Source organism: Caretta caretta, chromosome 3 (assembly GCF_965140235.1).
Source record: "Caretta caretta isolate rCarCar2 chromosome 3, rCarCar1.hap1, whole genome shotgun sequence".
NCBI classification, from domain to species: domain Eukaryota; kingdom Metazoa; phylum Chordata; order Testudines; family Cheloniidae; genus Caretta; species Caretta caretta.
The window spans coordinates 76086160-76113356 of NC_134208.1; the positions used below are offsets into that span (position 1 = coordinate 76086160).

Sequence of the window (27197 nt, forward strand, 5' to 3'; positions counted from 1 at the left end):
GCCAGTAGGAAAAACTGTGGATGATAATTTTTCTAACACCAAAAGTATTGCATCTGACATAAGGTAACTATTTTCTTTATGACTTCTTTATGATAAATTAATCACTGGACTGGAAGTTGGCAGTTGCCTAGGAACCAGTGAAGATGGCCTGATTGCATTCAATATGGGCAAAGAGAGGACAGTTCCAACCAGAAATATACACACTCATGATGCTTCAAAAGGAAAATTATTGGCAAAATTGACCAGGAGAACAATTTAGACAGAAATGTGAATGAAAATTGGGAGCTCTTTAAGAAGTGTTCATCAGATGGCCAAAAAGCCATAATTCCAAAATCAAGAAAGAGGACAACTTTGGCTACAAGCCCATCCTAGTTCAGTGGCAAAGTGAAGGCTGCAACTAGAAATAAAAAAGCAAAATATAACAAATGGGGGAAAGGGAAGAAAGATAGCATCAATATAAATCAGAAGTTATAGGGTGCAGAACAATTATAAGGGAAGTTATAGGGTGCAGAACAATTATAAGGGAAGTTAAAAACAACAGGGAAAATCCAGGGCTGACAAGGCAAAGGACAATAAAAAGGAGTTAAGTATATTAGGAACAAAAGAAATCCTAACAATGGTATAGATCCATTGCTATATGGAAAGGGTAAGATTTTTAATAATGACACAGAAAAGGCAGAAGTGCTCAATAAATATTTTGTTCTATATTTGGAAAGAAGGAGGATGATATACTAATATCATATGACAACGATGAACAAACTTCCAGGCCATTATCAGCTAAGGAGTAGAGCTGGTCAGCACAACACTAGCAAAACAATCGTTCGTCAGAATTTGCCTATGCAACAAAATTGGAACTTTTCCAGAGACAGTCTAATTTTGCCAAAGTTCTGATGGAACTCAGGCAGGGAATGAAACCAAATTTCCCAATCAGGATTAAACCAAATTTCAAAATATTGAAATCCTCTACAAAACAGAATTCCCTTTTTCCACACATCTCTAGTGGAGAGGATGTTAGACAACCTCTACTAGGGATAAAAGTTTTAAAATTAGCAGGCCCTAGATAACCTTGCACCCAAGTATCCTAAAAGAGCTAGGTGAGAAGATCTTTAGACTGCTGACGCTAATTTTTAATAAATATTGGAATACCAGGAAAATTCCATAAGAGTGGAAGAGTGCTAATAATATGCCAATATTCAAAAAAGGCAAACAGGATGATCCAGGTAACTAGATGCTAGATAGTCTAACACAAATCCCAGGCAAAACAATAGAAAAGCTGATATGGGATTCAACTGAAAAAGAATTAAAAGATATGAATATAATTAATGCTCGTCAACAGGGTTTATGAAAAATAGCCCTGATTTCGTTCTTTGATGAGATTACAAGTTTGGTTGCTAAAAATAACTGCAATAAAGTTATCGAATATAGTTACATACTTATATCAATATAGATATGTAGATATAGTAATAGTTATATAAAATTAGTTTAAACTACTGTAAGGCATTGGGCTTAGTACTACCTGACATTCTGATTAAAAATTGGCATTATCTAATATCAAGAAAACAAACGTTAAGCGGATTAAGAACTAGCTAACTGGCAGATCTCAAAAAGTAGTCATCAAAGGGAAATCATTACTGAAGAGGGGTATTTCTAGTGGGGTTCTGCAGGGACTGGGATTAAGTCCAATGCTATTCAACATTTTAATCAATGACCTGGAAGTAAATATAAAATCACTGTTGATAAAATCTGTAGATGACAAAGATTGGAGGAGTGGTAAATAATGATGAGGACAGGGCAGTCATACAGAGCGACGTGGATCACTTGGGCCCATTCAAACAAAATATGTTTTAATACAGACAAATGAAAAGTTGTATATCTAGGTACTACGGTGACCACCTGTACCACATTAGGCAGGACAGTCCTGAAATACAGAGTTCAAGTCCCGGTCCGAATGACTCCAGGACAATGTTTGTCCCGGATTACCTGTGGTGCTGCTCTGCGGCTGCCCAAAGCTCAGGGGCAGTGCCGGCCTCTTCCTGGAGGGGGAGTTGAGGTGGGCCTTAGCCCCCCTCACCATGAGGCCCTACTAGTTACAAGGAATGATCATAGCTCAGGGCAGGTGAACGGTCCAGGGCTCCCCAGAGCGGCCTGGGCTCCCTGGGCAGCTCTTACCACAGCCCAGCTCAGGCTTCTGGCCTGGTAAGAGGGCAGGTCCTCAGGGGGAAGAGGAGAAACAGAGGGTGAGGTCTTGGGGAAGAGGAGGAGGAGCAGGGAGTGGGGCATCAGGGATGAGGAGGAGCAGGGATGTGGCCCCAAAGGGGCGAGGCTCCTGCATGTGTCCAGCTTTTGCCTTTTGAAGGCAAAAGGCAAAAGTGGGACACATGCAGGAGCCTCGCCTACGTACAAGGAATGCGGGCCATACCTACAGAATGGGGTCTGTATCCTGAAAGCAGAGTCTCTGAAAAGGATTTATGGGTTAGAATAGCTGGTGTGCTGAAACCACAGCTTACTATGCCAGCCAATATTCTCTCTTTCCTTGTACTTCCTTGTTGGTCAGTTTGTATACATCTGTTGTTTCTTGTCTTATACTTAGATTATAAACTTTTGGGGCAAGAACCATCTTTGTTCTCTGTTTGTACAGAACCTAATACAATAGGGTCCTGTTCCATGACTGGAGCTCCTAGACATGATCATCATCCAAATAATAACAATAATAATAATAATTAATAATAAATAGCATGCACTCCCAATGCGATGGTATGGCAAAAAGGGCTAATGCAATCCTTCGATGTATAAACAGGGGAGCAGTGAGTAGAAGTAGGGACATTGATGAGAATGAAATTGGAATACTGCATACAATTCTAGTGGCCACATTTTTAAAAGAATGTTGTACAATTGTAGAGGGTGCAGAAAAGAGCCATAAAAATGATTTGAGGGCTGCAGAAAATACCAGTGAGAGACTTAAGAAGATCAAAAAGATTGAAAGGTGACTTGATTACACAGCTTAAGTACCTTTACAGGGAGAAAATACCATGTACTAAAGGGCTCAAAAGTCAGAAATTAGGCACCAATTTTTAACAGTGAGGTGGATTAATCACTGGAACAAACTACAAAGGGAAGTGGTGGATTCTTGATGTTTATAAATCAAGACTGGGTACATTTCTGGAAAATATGCTTTAGTCACACATAAGTTATTGGGCCCGCTACAGGAGTGAAATTTAGTAGCCTGCAATATACAGGTTAGATTAGATGACCTAATGGTCTCTTCTGGCCTTAAACTCTATGAATTTCACTGTGAATCCCAGAGAAAGAACAATGTAGCTGAAGCTAGCAAAGAGCTGGAAAAGGTGTTATGAAAAACAGAATTAAGAGTGGAGAAAGCATTGTTAACAAATAGAAGATATGCATTTAATAAATTCCTCATACATCAACAATGCTCCAACAGGATTTCATCCTACACAGCTAGACATGAGCTAACTCTGAATCAAGCTTTACCCCTTTAACTTTACCATACATGTATGAAACAGAGGAAAGATTAGAGGACAGTGGAAAAGGATAAGATAAAGGAACTAAAATTCGTCTTTTCTAATACAGAGTTTCACTACTGCTCTATCAAGCAGTCAGCTGAACAGTATTTCTTGGGGGCGGGGGTTGGAGAAGGGAGCACAGATGAGTGGAGTAGACTAGCTCTTTTGAAGGAGGAAACCAAAAACTTTTAAAGTGGTCACTAATTTGGTTCAGTTTTGTCACTAAAGGTCCATCTGCTGCAACAAACAAGTCCTACACCATCACTTCTGACAGTACAAACCCATGTCTCACCAGAAGCTCAACCAGTTTGAATGCCAACCAAATAACAGTTATCACTTGTTAGTAAACAGCTCACTCAGAGTGTTAATGTCAATCAAATTATCCACTCATCAAAACAACTATAATACCTTCAAGTGATTTTCAAACACCAGCTTTACAAATATTTGCTGTTAAAAAGCCCTGGGCCAAATTCTGCCCTCACACACACACATACACACACACACACACACACACACACAATTCCCAGCAAAGATAAAAGGAGATGAGTGTATGCCTCTGGTGGCAGAATTTGGCAATATACATGTACAATGGCAGCAAGAAAAGAAGTGACATCCCCTTAACTAGGAAGACAGACATGGAATGATAGTACCATGATAGTCTGTACATAGAGTTTGGAAACAATATGTAATGTTTAAACAGCCTGGCAGAGAGCATTACCAGTAAATCTAATCATGAAAAAACTGACTGTGCAGAATATAATGGGTTGTACATTACCCAAGAGGCCTGCTAGTGACCGCATGTCTTTCTCCATCAGCTTGTATATCTCTTCCTCCGAGAAGCGGCCGATGCCATGGCCATACATTTCTCGTTTCACAATTCCTTTTGTTAGGTGGCACAGAATCCACTTCAGCAGGTCACTAAAGGGGCCACTGCACGAAAGCATCTTCTGGGTCTCGTGGAGATTGTCCACCCACTGGCAATAAGCTAATGTCCTAGAATGTGGTGAAAACAAGTTACAACTGTGCAGCATATTGACCCCCCCACCACCGCTACAAAGTAGCCCGCAAAAGGGTTTGATGAAGAGCTTGCGTAAATCTTGAGGCCCTGAGGATTATTGGCCTGATGGAAAGTTAGCTCTGTGGTAAAACATACATCTTTCTGTGAATGTGGAATATCAACCAGAATACTAAATGTTGGCCCTCATTCTGAAACACTTGTTCACACTGCATAGCACTTAGTCATGCAAGTAGTCTCACTGAGATCAGTGAGATTCGAGGAGTAAGTACTACTCAACAGAAATAAGGGTTGCAGATCCAAGCCCTAGATTAGCACAGCAAAGCGTTGTGCAAACCAGATCTGGTGTTAATAAAAGACTGATACACATTAGACAAACTTTTCCTACCTATCCATTCCCTTTGTCTTAAGCTTTATTTTTACTTCGTCTAAGAAGTGACTCTATGCGCTGCTGAAGCCTGCCAAATGAATCATTTTGCTGTAATAATATGATTCTTGTAATAGGTATTTGTTTCAGAGACCTAATAATATGATTCTTGTAATAGGTATTTGTTTCAGAGACCTCCACTCTCCTCTGAAATGTATTAAGGTTTATGTTTTAAATAGAAAAATAATTCATTTAAGAGATTTATGCTTTGTCAGGTTGGTTTTCTTTTGCATTTTATCATCTTATGAAGTGAAGGTTTACCCTGAATGAGATATATTTTCAAAAGGACTTTGCTGTATTTCAATCTATATGTTTGTTTGGTTGAATGGAGGATGTATTCTTTTAAAAGGAGTCTTCATTATATTTGCTTTGCCAGCCAAAATCTCCCAGTTCTCACTTGAATTGCTGGTCTTTATTACTCTTCCAATGGGTTAAAGAGAAATTTCAATTTTTTGCTGAAGAAGCTTGTGAAAAAAGGAACAATTAATTTGGAAAGTGACAGTCATCGTAAGTAAATACTGAACAGTTAAGCACTCCCATTGAAGGCAATAGGATTATTGTCACCAACTTCAAAGAGAGCAGGAGCAGGGAGTTTAAAAGAGTTATCCATCGGAGGAGGAGGTGGGAAGAGCAGATGCAGCCTCGGGTGTCTGGGAAATGCAGGGTGTTTATGACAATTTGTGCCGGGTATTCCTAGTAATTTCCAAACTGGAAAATATAAAATCAGCTGAAACATTTTTGGTCATTTTGAAAGCTGGTTGATGGAGGCACAACAGCCTAGTGCAGTTAGTCAGAAAAGTTGAAATATCACACAGTGTAGAATACAGTCTACAGATTAACTGTTCCAGTGTACTGGGATTTTCCAGCAGAAGCCACCAGAACCCAGTTTTTCCTGTTCTGAACATGACTTCAGTTTATCATTGTACATAGTTCTAAGCCTATGGGATTTCCTCATTGTACATACTGATTAACTAATGCAAGAGAGAGAATGAGCAAAATCCTTTTGGGCACTCCTATACATTTTCTTTCATATCATCACAAATGTCTGCAACCACAGACAGAAGCAGAGTTCAATATTCCCCTAACACGACACCTACTTTCTCACTAGGGTCCATTTCTAATCTCTTTAGGCAACAGCTCACAAATTCTTCACTTTAATGACTCTATTAACATGTGGTAAAAAGTCACCAAGGATATTTCTTGCTAAGAGTAAAAGGAGGATATTTGGCTTAAAAGCCAAGCAAGTTGTAATAAAAGCCTAAAATATACAATACTCTCAAAGCTGAGCACCTAGAAACATTTTCAGTTAATCAAATTAAAATTAATTCTGTGAATTAATATTTATATTTAAGTATTCTGAGAGCTGGTCTACTAAAGGCAAGGCAATTTTTTTAATTTGAAATTGATTTAGGTAAGTCAGTTTTAAAGAAACAAGGTGGGTGATGTCATATCTTTTATTGAGCCAACTTCTGTTGGCAAGAGAGACAAGCATCTGAGCCACACAGAACTCTTCTTGCGGTCTGGGAAAGGTACTAAGAGTGTCAAAGCTAAATACAAGATCAAACAGATAGTTTAGCATCAGTAATTAATACATATTCTAAAGGGACCATCCCAGGTGACCCATTAATACCCTGTAGTCATAGGACAAAAAGGGGAGTTAGTGAGTTATAGATTGTTGAAATGGACCATAAATCCAGTGTCTTTATTGAGACCATGATTTTTAACATCTAGCAAAGATATGAATTTAAGCTCCTAGGCTTGTTTTTTGAAAGTGATCTGCAGGTTTCCTTTCAGGATGAGGACTGAGAAGTCAGATATAGAGTGATCGTTCTGTGAAAAGCATTCACCAATAGGTGATATGATGTTTTTGTCTTTTATCATTTTCCTGTGAGTTCATTCGAGAACACAGTGATTGTCTGGTTTCACCCACATAGTTCAGGGGCATTCATGGCACTGGATGTGGTATACCACATGTTGTGATAAGCATGTGTAGGATCCATGGATCTTGAAAGATGTGTTGTGGGGGCGTGTTGATCATTGTAGTAGTGGAGATATGTCTGCAGATTTTGCAACTGGTATTCTGGCAGGATCTGGTGCCACTTTGAGTTGGTGTGTCCTGGTGTGTGGAGAGCTTGCTTCTGATTATGAGCTGGGAGAGATTGGGGGGTTGTTTGAAGGCCAGAAGAGGGGATTCAAGAAAGATTTCTTTCAGGGTGGGATTCCCATTGAGTATGGGTTGTAGTTTTTGGATGATACCCCATATGGGCTCCAGTGTGGGGTGGTCGGTGACAAGTGAGCTGTAGTTCATGAAAGCTTATGCTCAAATAAATTTGTTAGTCTCTAAGGTGCCACAAGTATTCCTTTTCTTTTAACTAGGTGTGTGTGGTCAAAGGGCGTCTTATTGCTGTACTGAAGCAGGTCCTCTCAGGGTGTTTGGGTAGCCTGATCCATGATGTGATCTACTTCTCTGGTGGAGTGTCCTTGTTTGGTGAAAGCAGTTTTGTGTGTGTTAAAGTGTGTATCCCAGACTTTCTCCTCAGAGCATATTCTGTGGTACCTGAGCGTCTAGCTGTAGATAATAGGATTTCTTGGTGTCTTTTGGGGTCGTCACTGGATCTATGAAGGCAGATGTGATGATCCATGGTTTCTTGTATATAGTTGTTTATAAGATTCCATTGCTGAAGCTGATTGTGATGTCCAGGAAGTTGATGCTTGTGTGGGAGTATTCGCAAGAGAGTTTAATGGCTGGGTGGTGGTTGCTGAAGTTGTGGTGTAAATATATGAGGGAGTTTATCATCATAGAATCATAGAATATCAGAGTTGGAAGGGACCTCAGGAGGTCATCTAGTCCAACCCCCTGCTCAAAGCAGGACCAATCCCCAATTTTTGCCCCCGATCCCTAAATGGCCCCCTCACAGATTGAACTCACAACCCTGGGTTTAGCAGGCCAATGCTCAAACCACCGAGCTATCCCTCCCCCCAAGTCATCTGTCCAGAGTCCCTAAAATCTAACCACAATAATGATCAAACCAGCGGACAAAGGGGGTGCCATCATAGTCCTCAACAGTGCTGACTATGTTAACAAGGCCAACTGACAACTTTCTGACACCACCTATTATAAGGAACTCAAAAAAGACCTCTACAACACAATTTACCCATAAATTTAAGGATATCATCAAATCCTTTCCCAAACAAATCCAAGAGAAACTCTACAAACTCATCCCCCACGAACCCAAACCAGGGACCTTCTACATGCTTCCCAAAATACACAAACAAGGAACCCAGGCAGACCCATCCTATGTGGCCACAGCACTCTTACTGAAGGAATATTGGGACTCATAGAAACCATCCTCAACCCACTCACCACACAAAGGGACAGCTTCCTCCAGGACACAACTGACTTCCTCCACAAATTCCACAACATTAACAACCTCCCTCAGCACACCCTCTTTGCCACCATGGATGTCACCTCCCTATACACCAATATCCCTCACAATGACTGGATAGCTGCCTGCTTCAAATAGTTACAAAACAAATGACAACCCTCAGATATCCACCCCAAACACATCGCGAAACTCATCCATTTCATCCTCACCCATAACAATTTTACATTCAACAACAAACACTTTGTCCAAACCATGGGAACAACCATAGGTACTCCCCAATATGCCAACCTCTTCATGGGCCACTTGGAGAAGAATTTTGGGACAAATGCACCAATGATATACCTGAGATACATCAATGATATTTCCATCCTCTGGACAAATGACTTAAACTCCCTCATAGATTTCCACCACAACTTCAACACCCAATACCTGTCCATTAAACTCTCACTGGAATTAAATATTTCCCTGAGCCTCACTTACTGGTTGTGGAGCAGTACTGAGAACTGGTTGGTTCAGGAAAGGACAACCACAAAATAAATATTGCCAATATGGATATTAATCTGGTGAAAGTACAAAGGGGGTGGACCCAGATGATCCATTAAAGACATAATTTTCATGAACAACCTCAGACTTGTGACATTTTGTATGGCTGCTTTGGGGGATCAGATGCCCCAAAACTCAAATTTGGGCCTGCAAAGAAGGTAACTAAACAGTCAACTACCTGATCTGTTCACACAAAGCCATGATTCTGAGCACACACAAATGTGTGTGCCAACAAATTTAGAGGCTGGGTTAAGGCAACTGCAAATTGGCCCTACGCAGGGTCTTATCATAGAATCATAGAATATCAGGGTTGGAGGGGACCTCAGGAGGTCATCTAGTCCAACCCCCTGCTCAAAGCAGGACCAATCCCCAACTAAATCATCCCAGCCAGGGCTTTGTCAAGCCTGATCAAAGTATATTATTGTTACACAGCTTGATAAACTGATTTATCTGTACTTACTACCAATATCTATTCATTTTATATCTGTAATATTAGAATGGTGAAGCTTGCTTAAAGCTGAGCACTAATTCACACTTCATGTTAGCAAACCAGCCTGTTGCACTAAGACGGGCCTCAGCTCACACTGTCGCTCAAGCGGACTATTTCACTGACTCCTAATAGTCCTGTTGGGCCAATCATAAGAACTACCAGGGATCAATAGTGGATGTCCTGAAGACCCAGAAAAGAATCATTAAGGAGAGTCCAGCTTAAGAGAGTACTGGGAGCAATCATACCACTGTAGCTCAAGGCCAGTTCCTCCCTCACCCCGCGGCCATGAGTCCCTTTATAAAAGGCCTCTCTGAACTCCAGACCTTTAGGACACACTGTAAGATGATCTATTTCCTCAGGCATTGGGAGAGGGGTGAGTAGTGTCATCAGCTGGTTGTTTATTTGGTTACATGGGTCTAGACTGTTATACACTGGCTTTAAGTATTTGTGTGATCTGTGTATTTTTGAAAACTTACTAGTGCCTCAGATAGGCACTCCTGTACAAATCTTCGGACATAAATTAAATAATAATCCATTGAATACGAATGGTCCCGGGAACTAGCATATCTGAAACAAAGACATAGGTAATTACCTTAGTCTCAATACATAAGTCAGTAATGGGAGCAGGCAGAGAGGGTCACCAGAAGTGGCTAGCTTGAAGCGCCCCCTTACTGTCGGAAACTAATTGAGAACTTATGCAAAGCAAGAGGTGGGTGTTCTCAAAGGTGAAGTAGGGGGGTGGCTCCTTAGCATGTAGAAAGTAGGAGACCATTAGGGACAGGTCCTCAGCTGGTGTACATCACTGGTGCTCGATGGAGCTATGATAGCTTGCACCAGGTGAGGATCTGATCCTTTGATTTTGTCTAGTTTAGGCAAATAGTTGAGATCATTCTGGGTAAACAAACACATTCCTAACATGTGTTAACCAACCCCAACCTAATCTCAACCCCTCTTCCTAATCTAGACTACCGCTTAGAAAGCAGCAAGGAGACAGACTCCATTTTGAAGAGACAAAAGACTTCTCCTGTAGACCCAGCAGGAACCATGACGTCTATATTGGTAATTCATAGCTAAAATTTCTGAATGCCATGAGTAATAGTCCTTTCCTTTCCCTTAATTAGAAACCTTTGCAAGACCCCCAGAGAACAGACTGTATAAAGAAGCTAATGTATAAATTCCTAGTTTCTGACTGTTTTCTCTGCTGCGCCATAACTTGAAAGTAACTTTCGTTTCATCTAATCTGGATTGACATTGACTATTCCAGCAGGGGACATATCAACCGAGTGAGACCATTTTTGAAGGCCACTTTAAATCTGACCTCAGCCTAGAAGACAGGTGTAGATCTCTGTTCAAATCTCTCTCATCAGGTGAAGGTGGGACTTGAACCAGGGGTCTCCCACATCTCCCACTGAGCTAAAAGTTGTGAGAGAGGTCCTCCTCCTTCCCCAGCTTCTTGTGGAAATGCTGTAGGTGCTTAACTGCAAATAGCGCTCCCAGATGTGAATCTCTAGTAGATATACATGCTTCCCTATAACCTAGAGTTAGGCGCCTATCTTGGTGAGAGAGAAGAGGCCTAACATACACCCCTCTCATCAGCATCTCCTAGTGGCTAATTTAGGTGGCTCCCTGCCTAGCCTGCTAGCTTTTGGGAATCATAGTCTAAGGTGCCTATCTCTCCCCATTCAGTGTCTTGGAGTCTAGGCACCTAACTTAGGCTTTGTGATTTGCAGTGTGTTCCTGTGATTTTCTAAGCATCTAAAAGTTCGGCATTGGGACGCTCAGTATCACAACACCTACGTATGTTGGTGAACCTTGGCCCAAGTGCCTTCAACTGCCATTGAAGTCAATAGTTCAGATCTTGAGAAGCATCAAGTATGCGCAACGCCCAATGAAGACACCTGGAGTTCCAGGTGCTCAGCAGCTCCTCTCAGCAGTTGGCCCAGTAGGAGTGGAACACCTCAGCAGGAGGCACTCAGCCCCAGGAAGGATGGGGCCTTTTTTTTTTTTTAAGAAAGAATAAGGCATCACAAAATGTACTTTGCTCATTTATTTGACAAGCATAGTTTAACTGTAATTATTTATGACAAGGCCCCCCAAAATGCGAATAGGTGTTCTGGCATACATATTTTAATGCAATGAAGTCATAATGGGAACCCTCACTGTACTTTTAAGGGCCTTACTCAACCGGTAGTCTCACTGATGTCACAAGCAGCATCCTACATGAGTCAGGGTTGCTGTGTCTAGTCCTAAATCTTTGCTGGTGAGTGGGCAGACTCTCATTTTTGTGAGTGAGAGTGTAACAATTAGCAATAGGAGATTTAGTAAGGTTCTATCCCATATTATGGTTTATGGGCTTTTAAATGACTTCAGGTCATTCTACTACCAGACAGACACAGAGAGAAATCCTTTGAGTTGAACGTTAGACCTTGCTTCGCTCAGCCAACAATACTGCATCCCATTACTGATAGTGGAAGAATAACAACAAAATTCTATTAAATGAAGAGGACTGTGCAAATATATGTATAGTTTTCAGTTAGTTCAAAATATTGCATTCCTGTCACCTATTAATCCCAAAAGCTGGATTTTTTTCTCTCCCTTTTGGCAATCACAAATTTATTAAACAGTCTCAAATTCAGCCTATTATTAACCAGCCCAATCCTGTAGTTATTTCTCATGTGCCACTGAAGGGGTACATGTGAAAGGACTGCAGTATTAGCCTGTGGTTGCTCCTTTTTATAAACTTGCAGGTGGGCAAAAGGCCTGATTCTGAACTTCATTTGCAATGGTTTTACACCCTCCAGTGGTGTTTACTCCTGATTCACACTGGCACAAGTAAGAACAGAAAGAGACACCAATTCTCCAAGAGTGAAAAGAATTGTGGAATTGACAGCTCGGTTCTGAGTTATTTGAAAGACAAAGCAAGCATTCATTTCCAGATAAAACGTGCAGCGGCAGGTTTGATAAGATCAGAACAGAACTAGCTTTACCATGCAAGCTTACCAATAGAAGTGCTCCTCCACCATTTTTGTCACTGCTCTGGAAACAGCTCTTTCATGTGGACCAAGGTTTTTATTTAAATTCACTCCGAGTTTCTCTTCCAAAAAGTCAATAATGAACTCAGTGCCAGATACTTTTTTGCGATTGTATTCAATCCAGGGCATTTTCCCTTGAGGGGAAAGTTTTCCATCAAAATAGTTCTAAGAAAAGAAGCAAGTAAACAAAAACAAAAAAACAAACACACAAAAAACACCCTTCAGCTTCTGTTTGATCAGTATAAAGTTTTTTTTAAAAGGTGCCAATACCCGAAGCATAAAATCAATATCCTCCATAAATAGCTATCAAACTAGAGCGACAACCTTACTCTAAATGGAAATGCAAAAACCTATTTCCAGCGTAAGTAATTCCTAGCCAAAAGAATGTACCCATCATTGTTTTTGTTTTGTTTTTTAATGCAAAGCAATGGGACCAGTCCTGAAAGGTGTTATGTGCCTTTGATGCCTTCTATAGTGTGTTTTAATGTTAATTATTTAATTAAAGTCCAGTGGGGATAGAAGCACTCAGAACTCCACAGGGTCAGGCCCAATATTCTGGACAATTTTGCATCATAGACAAAATAACAATAATATTTGGTACTTATTCACAGTAGCATTCTTCATCTTAAAAGCACCTTACGAACCCTAACTAATAAAAACAAGGAGGAGTCTGGTGGCACCTTAAAAACTAACAGATTTATTTGGGCATAAGCTTTCTTTTACCCACGAAATCTTATGCCCAAATAAATCTGTTAGCCTTTAAGGTGCCACCGGACTCCTTGTTGTTTTTGTGGGTACAGACTAACACGGCTACCCCTCTGATACCTTACTAACTAAATGTCTCAGTAGCCCTGAAAGGCAAATGTGGCTAATCTGCACACCCACTAATCTATACCAAAAGTGGATGCAGTAGGAACAAGAAGGACCTAGACTCAACCTCAAGCTCAGATGAGGAAACCCCAATGGCATGTACTCCTGCCTTCTTTCAGGCCTTCAACAAGCTGCCAGGCCCAAGCGATGGAATGATATGTCACTCCCTCATTGGAGTGGGAAAGTATGTCTTTGCCTATGATCCTGGCATTTCCTGGTCTGCGAACCTCAGTCATCTGCAGCCAAAGTTCCTGCAATCAGATCCACAAGAACATCACCTGCGTGGAGTCCCATTAAAGCTAGCAGGTCTCTGCATCTAAGTATTTATCCCCATTTTACAGATGGGGAAGCTGAAGCAGAGAGATCAAGCAGGGAATGAGTCAGGAGTAAAACGCAGGAATTCCTGGCTTCCAGTCATGTGATTAGATCATTAGACCATAACTCTCTTTAATTACAACTCTGCTTATTCCTAAAAGCACAGGTATGAGCTGCTGTATTCCTGTTCTTTTATTTTTTATTTATTTAAAAGGACACTCAACAATGTTAACTATTCTTGTGATTTTACAGCAAGTCTCGTGATAGTTGGTGTTCTTCTTAAAGACCCAGCTCCTGGAGTCTTGTTATTACATACAAATCTCAGTTTCCGTTTAAAGATAGAGTAAGTTTCTAGCCTTCATGTCTGTGGTGAAAAGCTCAAAAATGTGAACCCTAAAGGCTCAAAATGAGAAGCCAAATAAAAAAACTCAAATTTATTATTTTTTAAAATGTTATGATTTTAGGCCAATTATTTTGGATGCGTGACTCGTGATTTTTGAAGGTTTGGAGTTGGCAATACAATGTCAACCTATTTAGGCCTCAAAAATTTAAATTCCAGAAATCCATTAAGGTGGAAGATAGACAAACACATAGCACACTGTGTGGCAATGGAGATTCAGCAGGAGATCCTCGTTAGATGGCACTTCACCCTGGCTATATTTAATAATATGGATGTCTGATACATTATAAATACATGTTCTTTCTCAGACACATCTTCCTTCTGGATCAAATTAGAAGAAATATTGGGGAACATTGTTGGGAACAGTGTCTTCTGGCTCTAGTGACTCTTGGATTTCTGCCCATACACAGATATCCTGATATGAGAATAAAATGATATGATTTGTCATGACTTGTATCTAGAAATGAATGAATAAGGGAATGGAAATCATCTGTCTGGTGTATGAGTGAGGAGAAAAGATGGAAGGTGTTCTGGCTCATAGCAGAAAGACTACAGAAACAGATGACTTGAAACTTAAAGGAGAATACCAACTCTTCCATGCTCTTTAGTCCAGGCTCTTCCCTTATGAAAAAAGGCCTATAGAATTTAAAATAAACTGGTAACCTTTCTATAGATTTTTTTAAACCATCCTATAAAATTTAATAGTCCTTCTATACATTGATTAAAAATACCTATAGAAAGAATCTCATTCTTATTATATTCTATAGGATTTTAAAATAGTTTCTCTAGGACCCTATTAAATAGATATACAGTATTGTTGGTTTAATCTCAATTAAACTCCATAGGATTGTTCCATTAGAGTTTTTTCCCCTTATGCCAAAAATATTGATAATTTTGGTCATTTGCTGTTAGCTTTTATAAAATATATTTGCATAATTTTCTTTATTGCAATAGTTTAAATCAATATACCTTGCATTAATAAAAATTAAGACGATTTTATGTAATATGTGTGTGAGTGCATTTGTGTGTAAAGAATTACGTTAACACAACATTACGTTTACACATTTTAAACTTAGGAAATGCAAAAGTTAAGATCCTAGAAACAAAGTTGACAAGCGTATTACACAGGTAAAATCCGCTGAATCTTAGGCTTTCTAGGGTTTGCTTTTTTAATGTTTCCTTGCAATATGATTAAGCAAGAAAAATGGAATATAAGACTTCTATTCATTATCCTGTGATATTTTAAGATGCCCTCCATCCCTGGGCAAAATCTCTTACACTACATTGTACTGTGTCTGAAGCGGATATCTTTCGGCCCAAAACCTTTATATCTTTAAAGCTGCTACTAATTGTCATCAAATATTTACCAAACTCTCACTTAAGAACCAGTCCAGCTGCAAAGAACAGTGAGTGGCCTTGGTATTGGTACATAAAAACAAATAAATCCGCCCTAGTACGTTAACTTTAACTGTAATCTACAAAGCAATTGTCACAAGAGCCCATAGGAAGCTCATTTTAGGTAGATGGAATTTACAAACTGAATTGCACAAGACATTTTGGGGCCCTTTTATAGTGATAACCAGGAAGAATTAAGCCTAATAGTTCCAATTACTACAGTTTGTGTTGTGCCCCTTTGTATCTATTTTTTAAACTATTTCTTAATAAATATATAAATATAACGTTTCTGTTGCCTTTATACTTTGTCAGACTGTAAAAAAATCCATATATTTCAAAAATTCTATTTTACAGAAAACCTCTGAACCCAAAACTGGTTCCTTCAAACCAGACTCTACAGAGAACATCATCAAAGTTCAACACCTGGCATAAAAACCTTTTGCTACATTGTAACATTCACAGACATCAACAAAGCAATCAGGCCAGATCAAGATGGCTTGGGAAGAGAAAGCAATCTGTGGCAACGTTTAGGATAGGAGGACTGGCAAAGCAAAGCAAAGCTTATATTCAACAGCAAACACATCTGATCAAAATAGCATGGTGACTTGTTGGCAGTGGTCCATAAAAATGGATAAGGCATTCTAGCAACAAGTGAATTTCTTGATGGTTCAGAAGTCAAGCAGGCTCAGAAATGTCCTTGCCACATTGCGTGGCCTGAAAGGTGCCACAGTGCTGACGGAAGACAAAGGAAGGGTAGAAATGGGAGGCACATTCTCCTTTAAAGGTCTATACACTCGTAGGGCACAGGCATTACACAGGCAGCACCGGCTGCCAACATATACTAAATGCAAGAAATGCTAGCAAAACTGATGTGTAAATGTCACCTTCTGCTTCTCTGTGATATTTATATCTGGAGGGAGGGGAAGAAACACTGGATAAATTCACCAGATAATCACTCTCCAGTGACCATTAAAATTTGTGCTGGCAAAGGATCCAGTTCAAAACTGTGCTGTCTGCTATTGTCCAGCTAACAGGAGTTTCTAAGAAGTTCTAAGGGTTCCTCAGTAGCTTAATTTCATCTTTTTTTAATCCTCCTTTTCTCTGAGGGTGTGTCTACACTTGGAGCTGGAGGTGTGATTCATAGCTTGAGGAGACATACCCACGCTAGCTCTGATCCAGCTAGTGGACTACAGTGTAGCTGCAGAGGTGCAAGCAACAGGAGGGGCTTGCTCTCCTGAATACATACCTACCATCTGAGAAGGGTATGTACTTGGGCAGCTCGTCTCTCCCAGCTCATCTCTCTTCATGCTGCTGCAGCGACACTCTATTTTTAGCACTCTAGTTTGATCAGAGCTAGCGCGGGTTTTTATGAATATGGTGCATGCCTCTCTGCGTCTTTCTATGATGGGTACTTGGCCATGGAGTTAGATAAAAAAGGGTTGTTAGAGGAACCAAGAAGGGAAGGTAAAACAATGACACAGATAGGAGATCTAGAGGAAACAATGGAAAAAGCTGTTTATTAGGGAATACCCCCACCAGGTAGCCTGAGAATAGTTTATTCTTCCCAAGGCTAAATCTAGGATCAGAAGGAGAATACCAAATATTAAAGGATCCTGGGCCTAGAAAAGAGCTGGGGTGAGTGGCCAGACACTGCCCAAGAAGTGTCAGTGAGAGCTGGCAAGGAAAGAGAGCAAGCCTGCTGTGAGCAATCGGTTTCTCCCAGCCAGAGATGGGGATTAGCTGGACTGAGGGAAATTTACAAAAGTTGGCAAGAAAAGACTAAGACATAAGTAAGAACGAGGCATACAGGCCTTTTATTTTTTGTACCCTTTGCTGTACGTGCTTTCTACCTTTGGGGAAAGGAATAAATACAGCTTTGTTTTGAAGATGCTGATTCTGAGTCACTTTAATCAACTTGCTGGTCACGGGTCCCCAGAAAGAAAAGGCTGGCAGGTGCCAATGCAGTTGGGCCTGTTGGATTAGCACTGTGGGGAAAAGCGGCCTACCGCCCATAGATTCCATCTAGCAGTGGTTGGACTACATGGTTCCACCAGAGTGAGGTGCCGGGAGGCAGGCCTGTCACCCACTGGGTACACTCAAAAGGTACTAGAAGGCATCTAAGGCACATTTGCCCTGTAACTATGACAAACCATGTCAGGAGACAGCCATGGTCTAACTGGGTCCCTCCAGCACTGCTGGTTTTACAATGTTTATGGGATCAGAAAAGAGCAGTGCTTTAATTTACACTGGGAAAGGGGGCCTCTAAAACCTGCGGGGCTGGAAACTTCCTTTCCTTGTAAATAAAAGCTTAGAATTGGGGGGGGAGGGGCGCAGAGAGAGACAAAGATCTCTAAATCTTTAAACCCAATAGAATTTTGTATACCTGCAGTCAGATTTCTATTGTCTCAGCCAATGAGATTGTTGGACAGCTCCCTTCGACTACATTTATAAGGAAGCTGCCCCAAGCAGCATCTTGTGAAATACAAGGAAGGTATCAGAAGGGTAGCCGTGTTCGTCTGGATCTGTAAAAGCGGCAAAGAGACCTGCGGCACCTTATGGACTAACAGACATATTGGAGCATAAGCTTTCGTGGGTGAATACTCACCCACGAAAGCTTATGCTCCAATACATCTGTTAGTCTATAAGGTGCCACAGGACTCCTTGCCACAAGGAAGGCAGGTGCCTCCAGGGCCAGCAGCAAAAAGTTCTGTCTTTGTCCCTTCCTGTCAACAGTTTAACTGGGATAAATTCTGCCTTTAAACCCCATGCAGCCCCATAGACTTCAACCCCAGGGACTGAACATTAATCAATTTGGGTGTCATGGTAGAAAATTTCTCCTCCTGATTAAACTTTTTAAAAATTTATAAAGACTTCAACTAGGTTTCCAAGTGACCTGCAGCCCCTACATTAACATCTCTTCCAGAAGGCCCAGAGACACAATGCACAGGGGAGATTTAGGGTATGTTTACACAGCAATTAAACACCCACAGCTGGCCCAGGTCTGCTGACTTGGACTTACAGGGCTCAGGCTGCAGGGATGTAAGATTGTGGTGTAGAGGTTTGGGCTCAGGCTGGAGCTCAAGTTCTGGGATCTGCAAGGGGGGATGGTCCCAGAACCTGGGCTCCAGCCCACGCCCAAATGTCTCCAATGCAATTTGACAGCCCCGCGAGCCCAAGTCAGCTGACATGGGCCAGCCGTGGATGTTGAATTGCTGTGGAGACATGTCCTAAGAGTGCATGATGTACTCAACTGACCTGACTGGAGAACACCAAGTAAAGACTGCTGACATGCTTCTGTGCGGGGCTGAGACAAGCACAGCCTTACGCACACTTGACGTACCAAGTGGTGGTAGGAAAGTAAACATGATCATGCAAAGTCTCTGTATGGCCAGAGGATAAAGGACTGTGCCACATGCTTCCTTCCAACTGCATGTAAACATCCAGAGTAAGGACAGTGCAAAATAAAGCTGGTTGAGGGTGCTTTAAAGTCCATGTGTTGGAAACAACACTGGCAGACCCTGGGCAGAGGGCAACCCAGCACAGCCTCCTGCCAAAAAGGAAGACTCTTAGAGTCGCACGTGTGTGGTTGTCGCTGACGATGGGCAGTTGCAAAAATGCCTGTGCTCAGTACACGGATGATGCACTCCACATGGGTCAGGATTCAGTGCCAGGGCACAACAGCTATTCGGATCTACACACCAGCTGTGTGGAAGGCAGGTGCACCAGTTCCACTCTGAACCAGCCCATTTGGTAGTGCCCCTGTCAGTGGTCATTATCCGCATCCATCACACACTGCGGCCAGGACCACGGATGCTTCCTGCCTGCTAGACATACCTCCTATGGCATAGAGGGCCCCAGTACGTTCATTCCTAAAATAAGATGTCCAGGGGGTGTGCGTGTGTGTATCCCATACATGGTAAGTAACATTCCTTTAAAAATTGCAGAACCATGGGCTAAGCTGCTTTTATATTGCAATTTTGTCAGCCTCACCTGCCTTCTGCCCACTACTCCACCTTCACTAGAGCTATTTTAATCATTCCAAACCTGCTTAACCAACCAATTGCAAAGAAAAGACACCCCGCCAAAAATATGTTTGTCCCTGCAAACAGCAATTTCACCCCCAAATTACAATTCAGCCTCAAATTGGTCGGAGATGTCGGAGGGGCTTTTGCCCATGCTGCACCTGTGATATGTTTAAAGTTCACTATCTTGTGAGCTGTGCCAGCTGGACCTGGGAGGCGTCTATCCTTGGGAAGCCAGGAATTTCCTCCTTTCCAGTACAATACTGTGCTTGGTTCTAGTGCTGGAAAATCACAAGATAATGGACATTAAAACCAGACGTGACTTTTTTAAAAACTATTTTAGATACTCTTAAAGGGTTCTAAGGTATATCAGTTATTGTTTTTCTTTACCTCAGATGTCCGTACATGTGGATTCATAGCTGTAAAGCAGGCTAGTTTTACTGGGAGTGGATACAAACAACAATAAAAAGTAAAAATACTCTAAATAACTTTTCTAAAAAAAAAAATCCCTGCCAGCTACATGGCAAAAACAAAATACTTTTCATAACGGTGTGATATAAAAGTGTTACTGGAACCCATCTGAGATGACCACACAACTTACTCATGGCTCTACTACTTGTGAATAATGTAGTCATCCCAAAACATGTGCCAATAAAACAAACATTTATACCACATTGTACCATCGTGTATTCTTATATTATTAAGCATTCGTATAGTCCATCTTAAATTTACACAGTGCATTACACACACAGAAAAAAGATATGTTCTCTGCCTCAGAGAGCTGACAAACATATATATGATAAAATGTAAAACAGCTCTGTTAAAATTGCAACAATGGAGTGTGAACTTATCCAGAGGTCTGGTGGCTAGATCTTGACTCTAACAGATGGGAGAATCAGAATAAATTTCCCAGTCTCCTGTCTCTCAGTCTCTGGTTTACTTTGGGATTCATTCCCTGGAGAAAGACAGTGCCTCAACAGCAACCCATCCACTATTAAGAAAAGGTATTCATGGGCTCTGCAAGCCCAGTCCTCCTCAGCCAGGAGGGCAGTGTCTGCAATGAAAGGCCAAATGAGGGATTTGTCACTATTCTACTAGGAGAGCATAGAAGAGATACCCTCAAAGACAAGAAAAAAAAATGCAACAGCTTAAATTTGATCTATTAACATAGCAGACCTGGTAGGCTAAATAAAACTAAACAACATTGAATTTTAGAGCAAACCAGTCCATTATGTAGCATTATATGAACGCTGAAGCACTCCAAAAGTTCATTTCCCCCAAAATTAAATTTTCAATTGCCATCAAGCAATGAAATCTGGAATAGTGCTTGAATGTTTAGACCAACCAGCTTCTGTTAGGCCTACCTTGAAGATCACAGACCAAAACTTCACTATAGTGATAAGTGTGTATCTAGTTAGCTATATGTGTACACATATACTTCTCTTGGATAAGATAGATATTTCCCTTGCATACTTAGCATTGTGTGTTTCTATAGTTAACCATAATGTAAAGGGAAACAGTACACTCAAGTTTACCTGGTAGGGTAAATCAGCCATCCTTAAATAAGTTTCCATTTTCAAACAAAAAGGAGATAAACTGGGAACACCATTGTTAGGCCTTGAAAATTGATGCAGTATAATAGCATCTTTGGAATCAACCTCTTGCTCTTTCCTGTCAAAAACAAAACAGAATTAAAAGAAACCCAGACTACAGCATGTGCCATATATCAATATATTAAGTGCACGAAGGAGCGAGAATGGCTGAGGCAAAACATTTTGTCCTCTCTTTAATGGGTTATTGTAATTTTTTATTCATCGAGTCTGAAATCACTAAAAAGCACTTACATTGCAGGAGCAGAATTCAGACAGGAAGCTTAGTTAATTCTATGTTGGAGAGACCCAAAAATCTTGCAAACCTTTGGTAATAAGCCCAGGCTCATAGACTAAAATAAATAAGCAAGCAAGCCTGAATCTCCCCTGCCTTGTGCCTCATGTAGTCACTTAGGGCTTGTCTTATAGGCGCCGACTCCATGGGTACTGCAGGGCTGGAGCATCAACAGGGAAAAATTAGCAGGTGCTCCGCACCCACTGGCAACCAAACTCCCCCCGCCCCCTCCCCCACCTCCCCTGAGCGCACCGTGTCCCTGCTCCTCCCCCTCCCAGCACTTCCCACCCGCCGCCTAACAGCTGTTTGGCGGCACTTAGGACTTTCCGGGAGGGAGGAGGAGGAGGCGGTAAAGATGAGGGGCAGGGGTGGGGACTTGGGGGAAGGGGGAGGAATTGGGGCTGGGCGAGGGTGATGCAGGGGTGGGCATGGGGGGGCCCAGGAGGTCGACCAACCACAGAGCAGAGGGGAAGTCGGTGCCTATGCCTTGTCTACATGGTGCCTTAGTCCACACTAGCTGAGGTGTGATTTTTAATGTGCACTAGCATGTTGCACACTATCTGGCCGGTGTGAACCTGGCTCATATTAAAAGTTCCCTTGTTCTTGGTACCATATTGCTGTTTGAAATGGGATTACATTAACATACACTGGGGAACTTTTAGTGCATATCAGTAGGGTTCATACGAGCCAGTTACTGTGCAGAACGCTAGTATTCACTAAAATTGACACCCAAGCTCATGTGGACTAAGGCAGGGGTTCTCAACCTTTTTTCACTTGCGAACCCCTAAAAAATTTCAAATGGAGGTGAAGACCCCTTTAGAAATTTCGAATAGAGGTGCAGGCCCCTTTGGAAATCTATTGTCTGTATATATAGTTGAATTCTGTTTTCAGTCTATGTCTTTCACGGACCACTTAGACAAAGTGAGTGTAAAATGCTCCGACTTTGCTGTGGTCCTGTTTTTCAGCCACTCTGCACAGTTATAAATGACAACACAAGGGGTGAGGCAATGGAAAATCAGGCCCTGCAAATCTACTTCCTTCAATTAAGGGCCCTAAAGAACAAAGAGACTCTCTTGAAGAACATGAGCAACTCAAGCATAGTTTCAGCTCTCCGATCCCCACTTCCAGACTCAGAAATGCCATTCACTTCCACTGTCTGTAAACTTGTCATTATCTTTGGCCTTGTTCTCTGTTCTTTGTATCACCTCCCATTGTACGTGTCCATTGTCACCTCTCCACTTGGCTGCCCAAATACACCACTGCCTTGACTCCACCCTGCCAAAGCCTTCATCCCTTCTCGCCTCAACTATTTTAACTCTCATCTCTATGGCCTCTCAAGATCCCTATCATCCTAACTCCAGAATATCCAAGAGACTGCTGCTTGCCTTCTCCCATGTACAAAGACTCACGGCCACATCACCTCTGCTGTCAAACAACTCCAATGGCTATTCATTCATTTCAGGATCCAGTTCAAAATGTCCCATTCATGGTTCTCAAAGCCCACCTGGACTTGCTCCAATCTACCTCCTGGACTTGGGACCAAACTTTTGCTCTCAATTACAGTGAGGTAAATCAAGAGGATTCCAAAGGATTTACACTAGTGTAACTGAGAGTAGAATTTGACCCAAACTCCATGAGATCCATTCAGGTCAATGTAGCTGTACAGGTATAAAACTGCAGCAAGTCAAAGGAGTAAGAAGAAGGCCCATTGGCTCTTACGCACCCTCCTGCACCTCTGGCACTTGTCTAGCACTGGCCTCTTATCTGGGCCTTCGCACAAGTTTGCAACTGTTAGTGTAAGTGCCTTCTGCTCTGATGCTTCTACCATCTCAAACAGTGTTTCAGTATCCATCCACCTCATGCAGTCTTCATCTCTGTTGATATCTTATCTCCAAACATATCTGTTCTTCTTTGCCCAGGCCCAGGCCTCTCTTACAGGAACTGCCTTTGGTTATTGAGTTTAAGGGAGATTTTCATAGGCACATATGTCAAAGGGAGTGAGGTGCTTACTGGCTCTTTATGCCTTTGGAAACCACCCCCTTTATGACTCCAGGTCTTACTTGAATCATCACACACTATCTTGATACAATACATCGTGTTGAATAGTTTCAGTCTGTGAAGCATTTGGGATATATTGTCCATGAAAGATTCTGTACAGAATAGGGTTGCACTGCACATCACAGAGAGCAGCCCATGCAGTTTTGGTTAGCATGATGATGATGATTTTAACCTCTCAAAAATGAGCTCTGAACTGCCAGAGATGATGTTAGCTTGCTTTGCTTTTAAAATCCGGCCACTAGCCATTGCAATTTGACTGCCAAATTTGACACATTTTAAAATGTCTGATTTTAAATCATTTAATACATTTATAGCATCCCATTATATACTAATATTGAAACATTCATACACAGATTTAACATTGCTAGGAGCCTGCGGAGGTGGCACATGTTTGCTGAGCCTGTAAATCACATCTGCACATTTCTCCAGAAAATTTAATATCTTTTAAAATATGGCTACATGAAGTAATTTCATTCTGTAAATCTCTCCTAAGGATAGAGGCAAGATAATCTATGAAATTTCAATTATAAAAACATCTCTGAATTCAAGTATTTTCCAAGAATTATGTTTATACAGGTATTTATTGTAAGCTGAATGAAAATAAGTGCATAAAATATATAAGGCAAGTATATCTCTCAGTGCTAGTGTTATTAAAAGGTTATCAATGGCAACATTATCTTTGTTTACCTTATGTTGTGCATGGCTGCCCATTAGTACAGGGCTACTTTGATCCTTTATTTCTCTGTAAATGTACCCAGAAATAACTTCTGTATTTTGCCATTGTTTATATTACACAATCAGCTGTCTTATGCAATGATCGTAGAAACCGTTTAGGACCCAATTATGCAGTCCTCACTGAAATCAATGAGCGACTTAGCTGAGTAAGAAGTGCAGGTTTGGGCCCATAGTAATCTGAAGTTCATCTCCATTCCATTTTCATAATGTTAGTCTCCACCAGACTTCTATGGTATACTTATATAAAATGCCCTGAGATTGTTCTCACTGAGTTCTTTAAAACAGCGTACTAGTAATATATCACCTCTGTTGTGGATATTATATTTCCAGGTACATCCCTGGGAAATCAGTAGTTAAAGCCACCATTTTCTGAGATGATTTACTATCCTTGTAAACAAGCTGCAGCACCATATGCAACTGTTCACTTCAGATCTCAGTCTATGACAAACATACTCCTGTGTCTATTCCTGCTCTCACGCTCCCTATTACTCACACCATTATGAAGCTAGAGATCATAACCAGGCACAATACTGCACTGAAAACAATTGTGGCTTCTTCTTATTTTCAAGAGCTCTTGCATAACCAGTTGCTGCTGCATCATTTTAAATATGCATTTTCATATCAGATTTTTGAGCAACCCCAAAATAGCACTGACCAGTATGTTCAATTTGACGCTGAGGTTTATTTTGCAGAGTTGTCTTATTTAAACATACTGGTCGTTTGGGCGGAGGTGGGTTATTACCTGAAGATTTATTAAGCAATGTTTTTGCAAAGCATCTAAAATGGCAAGATCTAAGAGTAAGATGGGTCCATGATGAAGATTGCTCTTGTTTTAAAGCCCACTGGTTTAATCCTGAGCCCCTGTCCTTAAAACACAGGCCAGAGAAGTTAGATGTTTCCAGATAAGGCTAAATCCATCCCAGAAAAGAGCCCTATGGTTGATCCCCCTAGTACCAATGACACTTGGGTTTTAAGAACGATGTATCTACTGGTGCGACATTAATCCTTACAGAGGTGAAGCTCTGAAATGCCTAATAAACAAAAACAATTACAAAAGACTCCCGATTTCTGCCTTGCTCCTTGTTATTGTGTCATTTTCTCAAGGGGTGAAGGTCGAGTACCATGCATTCCCATCAGGTCAGTACTGTCTTATTATTTCCTACTCCCATTGCAGCATCTATTCCAAATCCTCCCTGCTGCAGCCTGCCCCAGGCTCGCTCTCTCTCTCTCCCGGTCTCTCACCTAATTGCCAGGAGTTCATGGAGCAGATACGCCGCGGCAGCGAGCAGGGCTCCCCCAGTCAAATACAGGGTTTTCTTCCACCACGAATCCGAACCCAGCCCTGCCATGATCCCACCGTAATCCTGCAAAGGGAAAGCGATGATGTCCCCATAAAAGGAGAAGTGCTCTTCGGGTCCTGCACACCAGCCGAGGGTGAGGCTCTGATTCCGGCTCAGCGCAACCACACAGGACCTGGAGGGGGCAAAGCCAACACCCCAGTGCATGCTGCGCGTTGCCTGCGGCTCCCTTTCCCCCCGCCGCTCGCCGGGGCAGTCCGCATGGGCAAGGGCCGCTCAGCTGAGCAGCGGGCCAGGAGGGGATGGAGCAGCGGTGCTGGGTCTCCGTGGTGCTCGCTGCAGCAGCCGCCTCCTTCTGCAGCTGCCTCTCGCCTTTGTCTCTTCGCATCGAGGAGGCTGGGTGATGTCATTGCTCCTGGGAGCACCAAAATACCGGGGCAGTAAAAATCACACCCCTCTCTCCTGTCCCCTGCCTGTCCGCCCCCCACAGACAGCCTCTTCCGGAGAGCTGCCCTGCTCTCCCCATCAGCGCGGGCTAGGGAAGGTCACAGGAAAAGGACAAAACTCACCTAGAGCTCAAGGGACATGCTGGCATGTGCTGCTAGCCGGAGGGGGAGGATCCAGAGTAATGGCTGGATTGGAAAGATTTACTCTCCAGGGGGAGGAAGCAGCTTTCTGCTCTGATAGCTAATTTCCCCCCCCCCCCCCCCCCAAGCTATAATTACATTGCACAGATAGCCTGGACCAGGTCACGTGCTTAGGCTTTAGCTTGAGAAAATGGAAATCAACCATTGTTGTGTGTTTTATCTGGTAAACAAACCTGACTGCAATCTACCCTCTTTGGGGTTGTATTAAAACGGCAGTAAAGACCTGCCAGTTGCACCCTACCCTTGCAATGTGCATTGGAACAGGTAGCAAGGCTAGGGGGGGTTGGGTTTTCTAAGTGTTAAATACCTCCCACTAGGTGTGCTAGATGAGCATCTAGCATGATTTCACCTCTTGCCATGTATGAAGAACCATGTCATTTATAAACATATAGCAGGGAATTCTGAATGACCAGCTGTGCCATTCTGCAGACTTAAAGGAATGACCTATTTTGCAGGTGCAGCTGTGGATAAATCGGTGCATAGTAGGAATACATGCAGATTTTGTGGATGTTGTTTAGACAAGGGTTTCTAAAACTCTAGGGTGAAATCCTGGACCCATTGAAATCACTGCACGTTGCACATCTAGTCTTTCATTGCTGTTAGACTTGCTCACCCTTGGTAAAGCAACCCCCATCCTTTCATGTATTTATACCTGCTCCTGTATTTTCACTCCATGCATCCGATGAAGTGGGTTCTAAGCCACGAAAGCTTATGCCCAAATAAATTTGTTAGTTTCTAAGGCGCCACAAGGACTGCTCGTTATTATTGCTGTTTAAGTCCATCATTTAAAACATCAATGGTTATACAACACAGTCACAGAGTTTAAGGCCAGAGAGGACCATCACATCTAGTCTGGCCTCCTGAGCTCTGAAGTGAGCCCTCCCCGCTATTATCACAAGCAACCCCCACCATGCAATTACACTCATACATTTGTCCAGCTCTCAGTTAAAAGTAATTAAGTTTTTTGCCCCTCCCCCTCCTATTGGGAGGCTGTTGCAAAACCTCACCTCTCTGATGGTTAGAAACCTTCTAATTTTTAGCCTGAATTTTTTCATGGCCAGTTTATATCCACTTGGTCTTGTGCTGACATTGTCCTTAGGCTTAAATAGCTCTTTACCATCCCTAGTATTAACTCCCCCTAACGTATTTATAAAGA

The 27197-nt window shown here is 41.9% G+C and overlaps 1 protein-coding gene across 3 annotated transcripts in view; it reads right to left on the reverse strand.

Annotated features, from left to right (window-relative positions):
* The window catches only part of FAXC (failed axon connections homolog, metaxin like GST domain containing), a 50070-nt gene extending 23984 nt beyond the window's left edge, over positions 1-26086 (reverse strand). The window contains exons 1-5 of one of the 3 annotated variants that reach the window (XM_048844942.2): positions 25964-26086; positions 25339-25460; positions 20955-21090; positions 12386-12582; positions 4300-4517 (exon numbers count right to left, since the gene is read on the reverse strand). In XM_048844942.2, the coding sequence (XP_048700899.1) occupies positions 4300-4517; positions 12386-12582; positions 20955-21090; positions 25339-25445 (658 nt within the window). In that variant the 5' untranslated portion in view covers positions 25446-25460; positions 25964-26086. The other 2 variants (XM_048844943.2, XM_048844941.2) reach the window with 2 other exon arrangements.
* Positions 26087-27197: the final 1111 nt, after the last annotated feature.